A 19,507-nucleotide genomic window follows, 5' to 3' on the forward strand; every position below is an offset into this window, starting at 1 on the left:
TCTGTGCATCTCACTTCCCCACTGGACTTCAAATGCTCAAAGGTAAGTCTGGCATTCAAGATCCTTCACAAGATGGCTCCAACTTACCTCTCTAGCTTTTTCTCCCAACTGGGCCAAGTCAGTGCTCATCTACTTGCCACCCCTTGAACATCGCAATGCTCTCCAGAACTCCCAGTCTCTAAGGCCACCTGCAAGTCCACCTCCTCCAGACAGCCTTCTCTACCCCAGCTTAATGCACAGGGGCACAATGACTTCCATCTCTGTGCACCTAACCCAGTGTCTCATCGAGGGCCCTGCACCAGTAACTGCTTGGTGCCACTGCACGGACAGCAGAGAGGAGAGGGGTCTAAGGTGTGTGGGGGTGCCAGGTTGCAATGCCATTCCCATACTAACTCCCCGGAGTCAGCACGTACTCCACAGGTTTAAGGGCACAGTCCCCAACAAGCCTGCCCTGACTTCAGATGCCAGCTACAAGTTCAGAGGTCCCTAGGCCACCTGTACTTCTAGCTGGCTACAAATTCAGGGGTTCCCATGACCCCCTCCGGTTCAATAATCCCCTAGAATGACTCACAGAACTCAAGAAAGCACAAACTTAGAACCACAGTTTTATTATTCAAGATACAAATAGGGACCAGCCAAACAAAGAGATACAAGAGGCAAGGTCTGAGGGGGTTCCCAACCCAGCTTCTAGTTACTTCCTCACGGAAATGGGACACAGCGCCCGGCTGTGTTCACTACCTAGGAGGCTCGCCAAAGTCTGTGTCGAGTTTTCATTAGGGTTTCCTTACATAGGTATTATCGATTGAAATCACTGACCACATGGCTGAATTCAATCTCCAGCCCACACCCCCAGCCCCAGTTCAGGCTGATAACACCTGGCTCATAGCCCCAACCCTCTAATCAAATGGTTGGCCTTTCTGGCATAGTCCTGGTCCAGAGTCAATTTCAGCATAAACTCAGGTGTGTGGTCTGGGGGGCCTCCATTAATAACAAAGACACATCTACCACTTGGGAAATCCCAAGGATGTAGAGACTTCCCTCCCCAGAACCAATGACAAAAGCCAGTCCAATTCTTTATTATACAAATGGGGGACACTTACACTAAAAAAAATTTTTTTTAAGTGTATTTTTAAAAAATAATAAAAATAAAGTTTATCTTATATATGTTAGTAATCTCTACACCCAACACGGGGCTCCAACTCACAACCCCATGAGACAAGAGTCTCACGCTCCTCTGACTAAGGCAGCCAGACTCCCCTATACTAAAAATCTTACTAATTTTGAAAGCCGGAGATGACCTGTCCCAGGAGAGAGTCCAGCCATGTGCTCCTCATTAAGATGGTCTCAAGATCCACTCTATTCCCAACTTGATTCACCTTCCCAGCCCTATTAAAGGGGCACGCCAACCAGTCATCCAGCAGACGTAAGAAATGAGTTAGGTGGAGATAGCGTGCTCCCATCCACCCATCATCTGCTCCCGACAGGGCCCTGAGTAGCAGACAAACCCGACTGAGAACCGTAAGCTCTGGTAAGACAATGAGAGGTCTGTTTACATCATCTCCCCAGATACCCGCGAGAACCCTTTGCAAACAGTGAAGAGGTAAGAGAAGGGAAAATCTAAATTACTCCTTCCATCTCTAACATGCAGGAGAGAAAAGGACCCACACAAAAGGGTTTAGGAGTTTTTTATTTCCTTTTAAAGATTTTATGTATGTATGTATGTATGTGAGAGAGGGAGGGAGAGGGAGAGAGCACGAGTGGGGGAAGGGCAGAGGAAAAGGGAGAGGGAGAAGCAGACCCCCCACTGAGTGGGGAACCCTAGAGATCACAACCTGAGAGGTCACGAGCGGCGCCAAAGGCGGCCGCTTAACCGACTAAGCCACCTAGGCGCCCCAGTTTAGGAGTTTTTAATGCTTGGACTGAAAAATCACAGGCTGTATTTTTCATAAAGCTGTTGGTCCATCTCTGGCAGGCAAGGATCTGCCGCTCACCCAGCAAGGTCGTCGGGGTGGGGGGGCCCCTCTGTAGTGTGGTACAGTGACGCCCCAGCCAGGAGGCAAAAAAGCAAGAAGAATCCGAAGCACCCACCTGCCAGGCATGACGCAAGGCACTTTTAAGTGTTATCTCACTTAATCCCCACACCAACCCCACGAGGTAGGGGTCCCCGTTTCACAGATCAGGATCCTGAGGCTTGGAGACGTTCATCAAATTTGTCCAAAGTCATCAAGTTCACAAAGTCGTGACTTCTCAAAGCCAAGATGAAGCAAGCCAGGTCTTCTGGTCGTCCTCACGCTGCCACCCTGAATTCTTCCTCTGATCCAGTCTCAGTCTCCCAAAAGAAGTTCACCTTGACATCCATATCCCTCGCTTTGTCCTGGTCCCTGTGAGGAAAAGGCTCAGCCTGAAGGAAGCTGGTCTAGGAGGACGCGTGCGGATCCCGAGGGGTCTTCTGTCTAACACAGCACGTGCGGCCGCAGAAGTCACTGTCCAGGCCGCTCTCGGCTGACCAGAGGCTCCCAAGGAAACAGTGAGGTAAAGCTGATGCCAAGTCTCCGTGGAGTTAGTTACCACAGAGGCAGAAGCCAAGCTCCAAGGAAGGTGACGAATGCACAAGCCCGAGTAGTGTCAAAACTGCCGCAGCAGGTCCCAGCAACCAGGGTGCCCAGGACCTTGTGGCTCCAGGCCAGGGGGCGTGTAGTCCTCTGCTGGCCCCAGGATGACGTGGGGACCCTGAACATGTCCTGTGCTGGGCCACAGGGGCCCTCATTTTGTTAGTAGTGGCAGCAGCCCCAGCTCGTTCAGTCTCTCCTTGGCCGCTGCCTCCCAGCCCCTGTTGGCCTGTGGGCTCCGCGGTGAGGGGTGCAGGAGCCCCTCCACCTGGACCTCAGGCATCAGGCCTGCCAGAGCCCGCCGTGCCCGCTGCTCCGCCAGCCGCCCCACTCCCACCACCAGCCGCACCCCCAGCAGCTGCACCTGCCTGCAGAGGGCCCCATCACAGGCCCCGAGAAGCTGTTCTCGCTGCCTGGCAGGCAACTCAGCGGGAGTGAGGTTGCGGCCACTGGGAGTCAAGAAGAGCAAAGGACACAGATTGTGGACAAAACAGTGACGGAAAAAGACCTCAGGCTGTCCACAGAGGTTCCGGAAAAAGCCCCAGAACCGGGCACCGCTCACCTCTGACTGAGGGCACTCCAATCCCAGCACTGGTCGCTTCGGGTGCTCTTGGGGCGGGGTCAACACAGGTCCCCCAATGCCCAACCAGTCCCGGACTACACTCACTTCCCCAAAGGGCACCTGCCAGGAAGGAGAGAGACAGGAGGGTTTCAGTCTGGGGATCTGACACCTGGGTTCTGCACCAGCTGACCCCTCTATACCCTCCATGAGGATCCAGCCTGGACACCCCACCCCCACCCCCTTCACCCAAAGGCCTGAGACAAGGATTCTGGCTTTATGGTTTGATCCTGCCCATCTTTCTCCAATTTTTCATTGTAGACTGTGGTGCAGAACAATCTGTTTGCTTCTATCCCCGCTTGCCTTTGGAACCACATAGAGTATATGGGACTATCTGGGATGTGATGGGTAGTACTGGGGGCAGACAGACGGTCTGAGACAGAAAGACAGCCAGGGTTAGAGGAGGCACAAGGACAGGGCTGACCAGTGCTCTCTGGGTGCCCTCTCAGCCCAGAGCCTGAGGCTGTCATTTCCATCGATCATCATTGATCACCTTTCATCTCCCAGTTGGGGTCAATAAAAGCAATTGAGCCTCCTGCCCTGAAGCCTCTTCCCCTCCCCCATCTGCCAAGCACCCCCACTGAGGGGCATTCACTCATCCCAAGGTCTGAAAGGAAAGCAGGCAGGCCCCAGAGCCAGCTCTGTTTTGAACCTCTCCTCAGCTAAGATACAGAAGCAGGTGGGTTGAAAGCCCTGCATCTCATCCATATACCCCCCCCCCGTCAGCCAGTCTCCCCCGAGGACCAGGTATTCCTGCTCTCTCTCCTGGTCCCTCTCCCAACCCCAACCACACTCTAGGGAAAGAGAAGATCCGGCAAGGTAAGGTAAGGATGGGGCGGGCGGAAGGAAGGCTCGCAGAGGCAATTAGCGGACAGCTCACAGGGGAAACGGAACCACCATTAATGTGCTTGGTTAACTCTGGGCAGCGAGGCCAGGAGAGAGTCTGAGACCACAGGAGCCAGCGTGTGTACTGGGAGGGGAAGAGGGGGCCCGTACGCACATGTGCCCGCAGCCATGCACATGGTCCTCCCCCACAGCACACAGCCAAACACCCACCCTGGAGCCTCCCACTCCACCCACCAGGGGCAGCCAAACCCTTTACCCCAGTCTGGGCCATGCCAAAGGGTCCGGGGTTCATGCCCAGGAAGAGCACTTCCTTGGGGCCCTGGCAGTAGCGGGTCACATAGCTGCGGTGTGGCTCCCAGGCATACTCCACGGGATTGTAGATGATGCCCACAGGCTCTGAGAACTGCAGTTGGCTCAGTTCTGCATTGAGCCGCAGCTCCTCCTCCAGGAAGCCCTCAGCCGAGCTTCGAGGGCGAGGCTGCAGCTCCATCAGGGCACTAGCAGGCTCATGGAGGGGCCCCAGTGGATAAGCCTGGGGCACTGCCACGTCACTGCCACCTGGAAAAGAGACGGACAGAGGCTGCATCAACCTTCCGCCGTAAAGTGAGAGGGATCCGGACTGGTCAGGGCTACCCTTTCCAGGGCTCAGAAGAAACCGTCAGTCATCGCCCACCCTCTAGGTTTGACTGAGCTCATCTCAGTTCTTGGTAGCGAAGGGCCCTTCCACTTCCTGCTTCAAGTCTCCCTCCACGTCCTATGTCACCTGGTGAGAACAACCCTCATCCCCCGCTCCAAACATCCTTTCCATCAGGCGTAAGCCTTGAGCTACTAGTTCGTAGGCCATGCCAAGCACATGGGAGGTTTTCAGTATGTATTTACTGGTGGCAAACTTTCAGCACCTCTAATGTCATCCTTAATAAAAGCAGTTCAGCCTGGACGGGCTGTGTCCTGGAAAGCGATGCGCTGAAGAATGAGACACAGGTGCACAGCCAGAGCCCAGAGACTCATTACAGAAGGCGAATTACAACTGCTTCCAGGTGGCGAGCAACTGCTCTGTGCCAGGTACACCTCACTGACCCTTGTAACATCCCCATGAGGTGAGCGTTATTGCTCCCACGTTACAGGTGAGAAGACTGAGGCTTAGTAAGATCAAGCAACTCGCCCAGCGTCACGCAGTTAGCAAGTAATGAAGCTGGGATGTGAACCCCAACTGCCTGACTCAAGGCTATGCTCTTAACCACCCACGTCATCTTGCCTGAGACGGTTCTGTCAGCCACCCTGCTAATCCCACAACCCCCCACCCCAAACCCAGCCCAGCTTCTTGCCCACATTCAAGAATCCTCAGTGGTGGGAAGGATGATTACTAGACTCAGAAATGATCCTTACAAACTATGTAACCATGGCCAGAGCCTCGATTTTCTCATCCAAATGCGAGGAATAATATCCCCTCAATAACAGTAATATAATGGATGGAATGAGATGTTACATGTAAGCGGTGGTTGGGAGGCAAGGAGGGAATGGAGAAGCAGAAAAGAAAGAGGGAAGAAGAGGAGAGGAGGCAGAGGGAACACTCCAGCAAGTTCTGCAGCATTTGAAGACCACTCCTTCTAGATCTTCCTTCTCACAATTCTCATGCAAACCCAGTGTTCCAGCCTGACCATTCCACTCACTCTTTCAAAATGCCTTTTCTACCCCAACTCCCAAAACTTTGCATATGCCATTCTTCAAACCCAACCACATACACTCCTTCAGTCAACCAGGACTGTGACTCCTCTGCCTGTCCACACATCCAAATCATACCCATCCTTCAAGATGCAGCTCCGACAATGCCACTGGTAAAGCCTGCCCTCCTTAGGGACACTGTAGTAGTGCCATAACTTCCCAGTCCCACCCCACACAGGAGTAGGTCTGGTTTCAGACCTGGGAATCTGCATTTCAAACTAACAAGATTCCTCAGGTGGTTCTGATGGCTGATGAAGGTTAAAAACCACTGCATGTTGCAATGGTTAGTGGCTTCTTCCTGAATTCACACCTTGCCTCCTTCCCCAGACTTGAGCAGACCAGAAGCCAGGTCCTGTTCAACTTCCCTCCATATCTTCAAAATCCTAGCTTTTATTAGGTAGTCAACAAACACCCACTCAATTCTGTCCATCCTACCTTTTTCCATTCTGTTTAAAACAACCTTCTACCAACAAGTCTTTCCTGACGGACTCCGCTCCATTTCTACGCCCGGAGTTCACTCAAGGCTCAGCTGCCCACTTTGCACTCCAGTTGTCTCTGAAGGTCTGCCAGGCTCTGGGTGTGTTGCCATCACGTCTGGGCATCCCACGGGGCAGGGACCAAGGCTCTTCTCCGTCACGGGACCTCAGGGTTGACAGAACATCTTGATCCATCAACCTGTTCTCGGACCCTAGCCTAGGGAAAGTGGGAGAGAAAAAAAACTCAGGGCCAGACTTAGGAAACCCTTCTCCAGACTGATCTCAGAAGTCTTTTACTGCTCTGTCCAGATGGCTAACCAGGGCCAACTGGGCTCAAACAAAAGCCAAGAAGGGAGCTATGGAGAACTCAAATATCTCGGGAGCCCTTGCTTTGCATGTCCCCATATAGTTCCAGTGTTAATGGACTGGCTGCTCCAGGTCTGGGATCTCTCTCAAGTCTTAGGTTGAGCCTACTTTTGATCTTTACAGACCTGTGCTGGAGATAGCAAGGCTGTAGGGTACAAAAAAGAATGACAAGGTTTTATTTGCAGCGTTTCAGTTTCAAACCTAATCTGACAGCAACAGACCCAAGTCTGGGTGTCAACTGAATCCACTTCTAATCCTGGTTTCATCTCTAAGTTTCTCTTAAGCAAATCATTTAACTCTCCTCTCTATGAAATGAAAACCACAAATTCCATCCAACCTACCATCAACTGTTAACTCATTTACTTTTTTCAATATTTATGAGTCACTTGCATGATAGGCACTGCGGTCCTCTCCTGATGAGGAAGAAATCCAAAACGAATAAAATGTAGGCCAGGCTCATAAACTACTGAGAGGACAGATAAACAACTGCAATACACTGTGGTTTGAGCTTTAACCTCCTAAACAATACACTATGAGAACCCAAAGAAGGAACCTGAAAGTCCTATCTGAAGCCACCAAGAACCAAAGACTTAAGAAACGCAGATACATTATAAAGTACAGTGCCATACTAGGTGCAAAGGAAGTGGAGGGTGACCCAGCAATAAGGCTGGCCTTCTGGGTTCTCGGACACTAAACCCAGGAAATGAAGAAGGAATCAACGACACTCTCCATTCCCCTATCCCTTGGAGGCACTCCAGGAATCGACAGGGACAAAGAGCAAATCCTTAAACTAACAGTAGTAGTAATGGTAGCACACGGACTCAAAAACACCACTTATCCCTCCGGCTGGTTCTGAGAGGGCCGCCGGCTAAGGGTCCGTAAGAAATCTCCGCGTCCGCCCTCGGGCTCCGCCCGACGGGAAAACCACGTCCCCGCAGGCTCACCAGGCCGGTTCCGTGGGCTCGACTCTTCCTCTGCCGGGGCAAGCCCCAGACAGAGCAAGGGACCCCAAAACACAAACATTCCGACTTCCCGCCCGACGCCTTCCCGCCACCCTGAGAGCCCCGACCCTGCCCCTCAGGACCGCAGGTTCCCAGGCTCCTACTTCCTCACCTGGTTCAGCTCTCCATCCGGTTTCCGGTCCCCTTCCCCGCCCCCGGGCGCGGAGGGCAGTGGGAGTCGTAGTCGGCTTTGTTTAGGGAACGACATTGGCTTAGCCGCGGCAACTTCCGCCGGAAATAGTCACATCCCCGGAAGGCGTGTTAAATTAACCCTCAGTGACTCTGGGGATTGTAGTTTATCCATTACAGCAGGGCAAAAAGCAAGAAAGCTTAAGAGAGGCCAAGCTCAGTAAAGACCACGGAGGTCCTGGCTTCTAGCCCTAAAGGGCAACACCCTTACAAAAATTCATCGACAAGACTTTTCCGAACAAGATTGCGAATCAAGGAACTTCAACCATCCCCAACCTCGAAACTCACCTGAGAGTATTAACAATGGCTAAAAGACCATTTCTAGTCCTCCTGCTGCCCCAAGGATAAGAGATCTCTCCTTTGCAGCCCTCCAAGGACTGTATCTAGAATATCCACAGAGGCACTTCTGGAATCTAACAACTCTTTAGTAATGGCGTTGAGACTCTTCCATTGCCCATTACTGCCCGAGCCTATGTCTCCATGGCTTTCACAATTGACTTCTCTTCCTCCTCTGCCGTGCAGTGTACCCAGCCCTATAATCTCCCATCCTTCCCAATCCTTCCCCTCAAATACTTCCCTGGACATTCCTAATCCCATGGCTGCACCTAACAGTCCATTCCCTTCCAACTCCCCAACCCGAAACAATGTCCAGAACTCTACCACTCCTTACTTTGTTCTTTTTTAAAAAGATTGTATTTACTTATTTGACAGAGAAAGAGCACAAGCAAGGGGGAGCAGCAGAGAGAGAGGGAGAAGCAGGGCCCCTGCTGAGCAGGGAGCCTGAGGCAGAGCTCTGAGGCGGGGCTCGATCCCAGGACCCTGGGACCATGACTGGAGCCAAAGGCAGACTCCCAACGACTGACCTATCCAGACGCCCCCTAATTTTGTTCTTGTTCTTGTCCTCCATCTCGGTATATTTCTGTGTCCCAACTATAAGGTTTTCATTACATTGGAAACTCCATAAGGCTAATTGCCTTCTGGATTCCTCCCACCTCCTGCACACCTCAGGACAGCCATGCCTGAGATCAAGAAGAAGCAAGGTCTCCCTACACGTGGTAAAAAGAGACCAGTAAACCCTGGAACAGGAAAAGGTGAGAGAACAAGGATGCTACCTCCTTCCCAACTTTCTCCTGCTCTCTCACCAACAGACAAAAGCAGCATGAGCTTTAGGGAAATGTGTGCAGCAACCCTCTGACACCAAAGGTGAGAAACCACCTCCACCTTTGCCAGACTTTAGAAACAGAGTTAATCATTCACCTCACAAAGTCTGTTATTTCCTGAGCTTGTGATTGTGCCAGATTCTTTCCCTCTTGGTGTCTTGGCCTCTCTCTGCCTATGTAAATGTATCTCTATCCTTACTCTCTTATTTTTGGGGTTCTTGCTTTGTTTGTTTTNCCTCACAAAGTCTGTTATTTCCTGAGCTTGTGATTGTGCCAGATTCTTTCCCTCTTGGTGTCTTGGCCTCTCTCTGCCTATGTAAATGTATCTCTATCCTTACTCTCTTATTTTTGGGGTTCTTGCTTTGTTTGTTTGTTTTTTTTTAAGATTTTATTTATTTATTTGACAGAGATAGAGACAGCCAGAGAGAGGGAACACAAGCAGGGGGAGTGGGAGAGGAAGAAGCAGGCTCATAGCAGAGGAGCCTGATGTGGGGCTCGATCCCACAACGCTGGGATCACGCCCTGAGCCGAAGGCAGACACTACCGCTGTGCCACCCAGGCGCCCCTGTTTTGTTTTTTAAGTAGGTTTTATGCCCAGTGTGAAGCCCAACACGGGCCTTGAACTCACCACCCCAAGATCAAGACCTGAGCTGAAATCAAGAGTCCGACGCTCAGCTGACTGAGCCACCCAGATGCCCCCATCCCTACTCTCTTGTATAGCTTTTTCTCTGTGTCTGTGTATCTGTCTCCCTCTGTGTACATCTATCCCCATGCCTCTGCCGCTTTCTCAGGAATGTCTGAAGTAAGAATATCCCAGGCTTCTAGGACTGACTGCCCCCTCAGCTCCTCTATCTTCATAGATCTATGCATTTGTATGTTGCCGAACAAAAATGGCAACCACACTGTGTTGTCCTCTTATTACTTAAAAATTCTAGGAGCCTCACCACCCCTTGGACAACCCTCCTGCCCACCCTACCCCTCTGCCCCTTGCTTGCCAACCGCTTCCAGTTTATCATCATGGCAGCCCCTCCACATTCCAAGTCTGCTTCTGGTAAGAAAGTAACGAGTGAAATGAGTGGCAGGCAAGCAGAGATCCCCCAGGAGCTTAACTCCCAATGTCCACTTCCAGGAAGAATTAGATAACTGTTTCTGTCCCCGTAAGTCCATTTATCCCTGGAGCCCAGAGACAGGAGGTCTCAACATAGGGAGAAACTGAGTCTTGGACAACCCCACAGTAAGTCCCTGTAGCTGAGGGGTCTGGGAGTCTTCTCTGTCTAGGCCATCCTCCTCCTCCCCACCTGGTGGGTCTTTCTCAGGAAAGATGGAAGTGAGAAACTCTCCTGAAGTGGGGGTGCTTAGAAACAGAGACACATAGATTTTCAAGAGGTAGAGCCTGAAAGATGAAACGGGCTAGGGTGGGGCCCTCCCAACCTGTCTTTCCAGTGTCCTAGCCCCGTGGCCCTCTGGAAAGTCTCCCAAGGCTGGCTGCCTGTGATTTATGGATAGAACTTACGGGGTAGGAGCAGAAGCAGACCTGTGGCCTGGACAGGGCCTAGACAGTTGGGTCACCCCTTAGGGGCCAGCCAAGCCTGGGTTAGGGCCCCCTGCTGCCCACCAGGCTATTCCTGGGGCCTGAGCCCAGGCAGGAAGGGGTTAACCTGAGGGCTTGTTTTCCTTTGGTTTCGGTGAGCTGCTGAGGCTGTGTTGGGCCACGAGCTCCATCTATCGGCCTCTGGTGATCCTAGCTCTGACGCCTGGATCGCTGGCTCTTGGGCGGGTCTTTGAGCCCCTTCCCTTGCCTCCATGCTCCCAGAGTAGAGAGGGGAGTTGTCTCGCTGCAGGGCTCCAGTGCAGAAAATAGATATTGGGGATTGGAAAAGGTGAGGGCCATGTTTCCCTCTCCCCAAGTACCAGACGCGGCCCTTGGTAGCTCCTGCCACTTCTGCCCTGGGTACCCCCAAGTGCCTCTGGTGTTGGCCTTTCAGTGTAGCCATATCCCCAACCCCCATCACACTGGGCACCTTCCCTCTCTCAGCCCGGTACACATTAAAAGAGCATTGGAGAGGAGAGGTGGCGTAGGGGAGGCCTTAGAGTGCGGTCTCAGGACTCAGACTGCCAGGATTTGAATCCCAGCTTTGCCACTTACTCGCACTGACCTTGAGCACGGTACTTAACTTCTCCGTGCCTCAGTTAGTTCAGTTGTAAAATGGGGTAATCAATGTAATCCATCTCTTCTTTCGTGAGAATTAAATGACTTAATTACATAGGTGCTCAGTACAGTCCCTGGCACAGAACAGGGTTCCACAAAGATTATTGTTGTTATGACCATGTGTCAGGAGCTCAGGCAGATGCCAGTCTAAGAACCCAAGATCCAGACCACAGAGCACATCAGACACACAATCACAGAGGACAAGACTGGGCAACACATCCCCAGAGATTTCCACAAAGACGGTGACCCACGTGGGCAGGTCTAGGGGCCGGAAGTTTAGGATTGCAAGGGAAGTGCTTTTCAGATCTCCAAGATCAGCAGGAAATTGGATGAGAGGGTCAGAGAAAGAAAGAACTTGAGGTAAAGATGTAGGATGGAAAAGCACAAGAAAGAGGCATTAACAGGCCCTTAAAAGGACCCTGATTTAGGGAAGCGGAGAGAGGTCCCTGATGTGTGGGGCGAGCAAGGGCCACCGCATCCCAAAACATGTTCTCCTGGGTACAGGCACAAAAGTCTCAAGGTTTGATCAGGCGTCCCAATCCTCCAAAGGATCGAAGCCCCATCCCGGCTCTGTGGGGCACTTAACCCTCAATGTTTTCCCCCAGCCCGGTGGAGAGGTCATTCACAGAGGGAGAAAGTTACCTGCAGGTATCCGCTCCCACCTCCGTCCCAGAACTGGAGAACTGAGGCAGCCTGGCTGTGGGTGCCTCCGCGGATTTCTTAACAGGTTCAGCCACATCCCCGCCCCTGTGTCTTCTGGGTCTCTGCCTTCCTGTACCTCACTGGCAAATGGGTACAGAGGGTACTTCTCCAAGGGGTGAGATGAGCAGCGTGACAGCCTCTCCGGACAGAAATGCAGAACCAGTGGGGTCCCTGGTCAGCCTCACCACCCCCACCCCCCCCATCTCATCCCCAAGGCAGCACAGACCAGCTTTCTGGAATGATGGCCACTTAACTGAGGGTGGGTGACAGCTTCCAAGTCTCTCCAACTCGGGTGTTCTGCCTGTCCTGGGGCCTGGACGCCTGGGTCCCCAGGACAGGAGCAGGACAGGCTGGATGGTGGATTTGCATCGCTTACTTGGGAAGCAATTATCGGACGAGCTGTCAGCTCAGTACGGCTCTCTCTTCACTAATCGGATTTCGCCAAAGCCCCGGGCTGGGGGGCGCTGAGTAATTTGGCTTGATGCAGTGGTGGGAGACGTCGGGGCCAGGAGGCCGGACAATCCGTCTGAGTGGTGTTCGAGTTGTCCAGAGCAATTATCCTGAGGAGACCACACAGACATCAGACGGACAGCCAGCCAAGGGGTCTGGACTGATCCCCGAGTCCTGCAGTGGGACTTGTGGCCGAGTGGGAGGAGCCTCTCCCACAGGTGGGGTCAAATTAAACAACTGAGAAGAGGAGTCAAGAGAAGTCTGGGAAAAGGGCCACATAGCCAAGTGGGAAGGGGACCCAAGATACCAGCTTCCAGCCTACCCACACCTCAGGCCCTGCCTTGCCCTGCACCCCCAGCGCACCAGCAGCGGAGCAGGGACCTGACCGAGGATGAATCTTCCAAGCCCTGCTTCTCCCGCTGCAGTGCTCCCAGATCACACTTTCCCTGCCCTTGTTTCTGGCTCCATCACTTGCCTTCTCTTGTCCCCACAGCCCTTTTGAGCCTGTCCCCTCCATCCACCCATGCTGCCCAGCTCCCTCTCTCCCCGGGTTCATGCTGCCCGGCTGACCCCTCTCTCTCCTGTCTTCCATTCCACGTAGTGGAAGGATGGTGTAGCGATAAGGATGATGGCAATAACAAGCCTTGACTGCGCTCGCCTCCTGCACCAGACACCAGCCTAAGTACTTTCTGTGGATTCTCCCATCTGCTCCTCAGAGCAGCCCTGTGACAGCCAGACTCCATGTCCCCAGTACGGATGAGGACACTGCTGACCGAACTTCCTGAAGGAGGGAGCACATCTGGGCTTTGCCTCCTGAGCCACCAGGGCAGCCCTGGCCCGTGTCTGGTGTACAAGGAATGTTTGTTGACTGAACCAACGCTGGAATGAACGATTTGCCCTGTTCTGTACTCCTGGCTGGCCACCAGGTGACATCTACACGCCTGAGCCGGCCTGCCCGGCCTCTCATACCCTGATCCCCCATTGTCACCTCAGCCTGACCTTCCTCACACCTCTCCACACACCCTTTCCTGCAGTGCACTGGAAAGCTCCACTGACTCGTCCTCTCCTGCCTTTGCACAGTGGCCCATCTTGTTCCCTTTGCGTGGAACGTGCTGCCACTGAATACGTTCCAATCACTCCCCGAGGCCCAAGCGGAATGCCGCCTCCCCTTGGAAGCGTTCTCCGATCCTCCCGTTGCTTGCACCTCCCTGGGGACCCTTGTCACCCACTGGGAAGCGTTTCACCTACTGCTGAAATAAATGCCTTATGAGCCCTGCTAGATTGTTTCCGAGAGGTCAGCACTCCGTCTCCTCTCTTCTGGGCATAGGCCCCCAGCCCCGCACCTGTCTCTCCTGGGCATAGGCCCCCGGCCCCGCACCTGTCTCTCCTGGGCATAGGCCCCCGGCCCCGCACCTGTCTCTCCTGGGCATAGGCCCCCGGCCCCGCACCTATTAGGTGCTCCACGAATATCCGCTGGAAACATGAATATCTGCTCTTGTTTGTTGATCTCATTCAGAGATGAGATGCTCTTCGGGGGGTGATGCATCCCCCTCTTCTCTGCTCAGAGTCTGTCTCCAAAGCTATGGAGATCTGTCTCTCTCCGTCTTTCTGCCTCCGGAGTGAGCCTCTGCCTCTCTGACCCCCACCAATTCAGCGAGAGCCCAGGAGCCCAGCCACTCAGCTCCCTCACTGCCACTAGGCCTGTCATTTTTCCTGATGTTACCATTCCTGGGGGTGACCCCACCCTTCCGGCTGAGAGTCCAGAGGACGAGCCTCACCTTGACTTCCTCACCCCCCTTAACAAGTGAGACCTTGAGCTCTCCCTCTGAAAATATTAATAATAAAGAAGGCACTGGGCATGCAACTGGATGCAAATTGGCCCCAATTCTCAGTCCAAGAAATAGAATGCCTGAGCTGTGGACCCAGAGAAATCCTGTGCTCATTTGCATGTGATTTGCATTATATTTACATGTGATCAATTTCACGTTCAAATGCACAATCCTCCCTCCCCAGTTTTTCTCCGCCAGGGTCCCCCTCAGCCTCTGACCCCCATCGTTCCCCCCAGCCCCTACTCCACTTCCCCCAGTGCCTGCCACAACCCTCCTCATCCTTTTCCTTCTTCCTGCCAGGTTCCCCAGTGCCCCCTCCCAGCTAACTCCCAACCGGCAAGGATCCACTTGCCCCACACCCAGAATAGATTCCTGGGGTCTTACCCCTTAGTTCAGGGGGGCATCCCTGCCTGCCCCCTCCCGCCCTGAGCCGGGCGGGCGCAGCAGACAGCAAGCGCGTCTCTCAGCAAATCCCAGCCCCATTCAGCCTGGTGATTAATGGCGCTGCCCTCCCCATGAACCTGCCTTTAATACTGAGGAAGTTATGAAACCGCTATACATCAGCAGCTCCGGCCCCGCTGCCCCCGCCCGCCTCCTCCTCGCCTCCACCCCCACCCGCCAGCTCCCTCTTCAAAATCTCATTTGGGCTCCTGCCGCCTGGGCCCACCCCTCCGCTGGCCTTTGCTGGGGGGAGGGGGTGTCTGCCCCTGCTGCCATCCCCGGTGAGGACCCACATCTCATTTTCCCTTCCTCTCTCCCCCCTGCTCCGCCCTCTCTCCCTCCCCCCTTCCACGGCTGCATCTCCGGACCCATTTAGAATTGCTGACATTTTATCTGCATTACATACATCACTCCGTCCCCAGCAGCCATCTCTCATGGATTGGGGGGGGTGGTCCTGAGCTTGGGAAGATGGTGGGAAACAGGGTGGAGGTAGGGAATAGATAGCACGTCCTCCACACCTCTTTCCCTTGGGGGCCTCTCCCCAGCCACCTTGGAGGTTAGAAGGTGGGAAGCCCGGGTAGGTGGTGGCAGAGATTTGTATGTGAGACCCCTCATGCAAGTCCCTGCTACCTTACAACATTAAAAGACGCTTTCTTAGACTACATGGACTGGGAAGGTCTGGTTGCCCATCTCCCTCCTTTCCGTGGGGCTCTCCCATAGGCTATTTTGAAGGTGGGTGCTAAATCTTTTAGCTGACTGTTCTGATGTTTCCCACACCTCCCTTTTGGGAAGTCCCTCTGAATATCTAACCACTGTGCTTCGTGCTGCAGTCATTATTTTCTTCTGGCTTTGTCCTTAGAAGGTTGAAAAGCAGTATTGCTTCTCAAATGAATTAAACCCTTTGTTCCAATGCCTGAGCAATCATAAATATGGCCACCCACCCACACTCCTGATTCTTATAAATATGAGAGGAGGCAGAAGATGGGGCCACCCCAGAAAGGAGAGAATTGAGACCCAAATTCCAGAGGAGGAAAAGTAAGAACCTGTCCCAGACCAGGAGGCCAGGATGCAGGGGTCCCACGATGCTAGTGAGCAGTTTTCTCTCCCTGGAGAGATGGTCAAGGCAGAAGGCAACGAGGAACAGAGAGGTCTGGACCAACAGACAACAGAGGGGGGTGGGAAGGAGACGCCTGGAGAGAGACAGGCAAACAAAGAGACAAACAAACAAAGAGCTAGACAGACAAAGGGACCGTCAGCCAGGGACAGGCAGACAGGCAAGAGGAAGCTGACAGAGGCGCTGGTGTCTCAGGCTGGACACATGAGAAGGGCTCTGTCTGTCTGTCTCTGTCAGTCAGCGTCTCTGCTGGAATGTGTCTCTCAGGATCTCTGGGGCTTTGTGTTCACTGGGTCCATGACTATCCATTTCCTGGGAATTTTTGTTCCCTTCAGGCCTCTCCATGCCCTGTCCTTTACCCTTCAGTTGCCCCGTCGATGGTCCCATCCCAGCAGCCCCTTCTGCCTCCTGCCATCTCTCTGACCTGCCCTTCTCACACCCTCTGAGGGAGATCAGACACTTCCTGGGGGTTTGAGGGGGCTCCCCCAGGAACTGGGCCAATCCACCAGGGACGGACAGGAGGGGCAAGGGCTCCAGCTCCTGGGTTGGCTCCGGGGCCTGCAGGGCCCGAAGAGCAGTATAGGACTGTGTCTCTGCGTCTGGCCAGGCTCAGCCACTGCGGCAGGAGGAGCCCCAGCGGGAAGGTGAAGGCAGGGAAGGTGGAAGGACCCTCTGCTCCCCCACCCACCCTCCCGTTAGTTAGCTTGCCCCCCACAAAACAGACCACAGGCAGGGGTGTATCGGGGAGGGGCTGATTTGCATACTGTTTGCATCTCATTTGCATGTCCCTGGTTCCCAGTCATCCCACAGACCTTGCCCCTCCATGTCCAGCCTGGCCGCTAGGAGGGCTGGGGGCAGAGAGAGGTGGATGGGAGTGCAGGTGGGGTGCCCACACTGGTGCCAGGGAGTCTTTGTCATGCGCCTCCTGCCAGCGCAAGACACTTCCCTGCCCTGCCAAGGGCCACCTTCTTCCCCCAACCCCTTCCAGCCAGTATCTCAACCCCATGCACCAGCCACACACTGTCCTCCAGACATGACCGTCACTGTTCTCCCTCTGACCTTGTCCCCACGTTTCCCCCAGCCTTCCCCACCCTTCTCTGTTCAGTTCAGCATCAGCCATTCTTTAAGGACGGGCATCAAGCCCTCCTCCTCCATGAAGACTTCCTTGGTCACACAGTCCAGAGTGGTCACAAAACACAGTTCTCAATATTGGAAGGCACCCCAAGAATCCACACTGTTTTGTCGTACCGATCTTCGGGTAAAAGATGCATCACTATCCCCATTTTATAGATGAGGCAACTGAGGCCCAGGATCAGTTAAGTAAGTTTTCCAGGACAGGGTAGGCAGCGAGTAGGGAGAAAATGAGAGCCTAGACCACTCTTCTCAATGTCCCCTGTCCTCCCCTGTCCTTGTCATTCATGTGGCCTGAGCAAGACCCTGTTCTGCACCCCTCTTGCTGTCCAACGAGCTAACTATGAGATAGCGTTGCTTAACTCCTTTTGGATTGGGAGTTTTAGTCTCCCACCAGCTCCCTGGGATCCAGCCACACAAAATCCCTGGCACTTCCCTGAATTCCCCTTGCCCTTTCTTAGCAACAGGCCTTTGCCCACGCGGACCCTGCTAACAGGACTACCTTTCTTCCCACCACCTCATGAACTGGGAAAATTCCAGCTCACCCCTCGAAACACAGCTCAGCTGGGGCCTCCTCTGTGAAGCCTTCCCTGCTGTTCCTCTGAGCCCCCCCCATATTTAAGCCCTGAAGGCAGTACTTGTCACACTGCTGAGAGCCCAGCCTCCCTCCCTAACCTCAAGTCCTTCAAGGGCAGGAACACCCATGTCCTGTTCAGCTCTTTACCCAGAGCGTACATTGTTTCATTGCACCAAATTTCATTACCACCTTCTTTCTCCAATGCGGACCCATGGAACAGAGGCATCAAGCTATTAGGGAGGTCAAACAGAAAGACTGAGAAGCTGGGGCAATGTGCTAGAGGAGAAGTCCCAGGAGACCATCCAAGGGTACAGAATGCGCATTTCTTGCTTTTCTAAATAATCCTTTCCACCTAACTTAACACTGAATGAATGAGTGATTGGAGAGAAGAAGAGAAGAGGCTAGAGGAACAGAGGGACTGAACCGAAGGGGAGTAGGGGTAGAAGGAAGAAAGGGAGAACAAACAAGGAATAAAAGAGGTGGGGTGAGGGGCAGAAGGGAGAAGAGTCAGAGAAGGCCAATGAGGAAAGAGGAAGGGAGGAGAAGGAGGGAGCCCAAACTTCTGATTCTCAAGCATGCCCAGCAGAGACCCTGGCCTTGGGCCTTAGTAACACTCCTGCCCCTATTTTCCTGGCTGGGAAATGGGCACATCTCTCCTTCTGCAAGAACAAGTGAGACTGGGGAGGGGACAGAGGACAGAAGCACCTACTGGCCCTTTAACACGCACTACGTCACAAAACTCACTGGAGAGGTAGGAGGTATCCGCACCCTCCGCCCACAGACGGAGGCACCAAGACAGAGAGGTAATCCGTTTGTTTGCCGGTGGGGTCTGAGCCCAAAACCCTTCTCTTCCCACAGCCCCAGGGCCTTCTCAGCATCGAGGAGAGATGAGAAAGCGAGGCCGACAACATTTCACATCACACTTGGAAAGTCGAGGTGCAGAGGAGAGGGGGGACTAGTCACCTCCACACCCCTGGAGGAATGCGAGGTTGGTGTTACTTCCCACTCCAGGGAGAGAGCCCCTGCAGCGACTCCGGCTTTGCCTAGTAGGTTGGTGATGCTCAACCCAAGACTCTAAGACTTAACGGGGGCTCTGAAGACACACTTAAGTCGATGCCGAGCATTGCTCTGTGATTTCATCCTTCCCTCTGCCAGCGATCACCAGCCAGGGGAGGGAGTGATTCAGGTGTTTTGTTTTGGGTGGTTTGCTTTTTTTTTTAACTTCATGTATTTATTTGAGAGAGAGAGCACAAGCAGGGGAAGGGGCAGAGGGAGAGGGCCAAGCAGGCTCCCCGACTAAGCAAGGAGCCTGACATGGGGCTCGATCCCAAGACCTCGAGATCATGACCTGAGCCGCAGGCAGATGCTTAACCATTTAACCGACTGAGCCACCCAGGAGCCCCTCAGGTGTTTTCTTTTGAAGGATCATACAGATCCCTTCCTCATCCCTAGAATGCAAAGGCCCAGAAATACCCATGGTTCTCCAAAGCTCGGAGATGCACAGTGCCAGGTGAATGTACCCAGCCGCCCTCTCTCCTCTCTAACCCCGGCTAGGGGAGCGTGGTTGGGCCGTGGATCACAGAGGACTCTCCGACCCCACAGAGCCAGAGCTTCACCCCCGGTAAACAGGCAACTGCCCTGTGTACAGCCCCCTTCAGCAGCTCATGCCCCTCCTTTCTGTCAGGAAGTCCCTCCTATTGTCTAGCTTACATCTTTCCTGCTGCCATCTATCCAGTCCTTAGCTATGACGGCAGAGCAGAATCTGAGTTCTAATGGTCAGAGAATGGGGAAGAGAATAAATACTCTTCTTTACACCTGGGGGGGTAAGAAGAAGTGGCAATGCAAAAAAAAAAAAAAAAGTGGCTCACCGAGCCCCATCCCCCCCCCCAGTAGCGGTCGACATGAGGGTAAACAGCTGGGAAAACGTTCTGACAGAGAAAAGAGGTACTCCTACAATAGGATTATGAAGGGCAAAGGCCACATCCCCCTTGGTGGCCTCCCAGCCTGGCAGAGACCCTTCAGTGGCTGTTGCAGGACGATGGCCAACACTTCCAGAAAAGCTCAGC

The 19,507-nt window shown here is 53.5% G+C and overlaps 1 protein-coding gene across 7 annotated transcripts; it reads right to left on the minus strand.

The window, feature by feature from the left end:
• Positions 1-584: 584 nt before the first annotated feature.
• Positions 585-14,673, minus strand: SMUG1 (single-strand-selective monofunctional uracil-DNA glycosylase 1). Of its 7 annotated transcripts, none has more exons than XM_034645147.1 (5): positions 7,583-7,745; positions 6,980-7,051; positions 6,232-6,489; positions 4,331-4,632; positions 585-3,291 (listed from the first exon to the last, which is right to left on the minus strand). In XM_034645147.1, exons 3-5 carry the CDS (start codon positions 6,239-6,241, stop codon positions 2,764-2,766), a joined length of 840 nt encoding a protein of 279 aa, XP_034501038.1. In that variant the 5' UTR covers positions 6,242-6,489; positions 6,980-7,051; positions 7,583-7,745; the 3' UTR covers positions 585-2,763. The 7 variants fall into 7 exon arrangements, with proteins under 7 accessions (XP_034501038.1, XP_034501041.1, XP_034501040.1 ...); XM_034645150.1 differs by lacking the exon at positions 6,980-7,051 and having other exon boundaries at positions 585-2,381; positions 3,172-3,291; positions 7,268-7,745; XM_034645149.1 differs by lacking the exons at positions 6,980-7,051; positions 7,583-7,745 and adding an exon at positions 14,563-14,673.
• Positions 14,674-19,507: the final 4,834 nt, after the last annotated feature.

The sequence above is a fragment of the Ailuropoda melanoleuca genome, chromosome 16 (assembly GCF_002007445.2).
Source record: "Ailuropoda melanoleuca isolate Jingjing chromosome 16, ASM200744v2, whole genome shotgun sequence".
NCBI classification, from domain to species: Eukaryota; Metazoa; Chordata; class Mammalia; order Carnivora; family Ursidae; genus Ailuropoda; species Ailuropoda melanoleuca.

What these genes read in the sequence shown, in the direction of transcription:
- SMUG1 (XM_034645149.1), bottom strand. An exon ending in TTGGCATGGCCCAGACTGGG is followed by an intron (nt 3,292 to 4,330) that starts GTAAAGGGTTTG and finishes CCTTCCTGGCAG; the next exon opens with GTGCCCTTTGGGGAAGTGAG.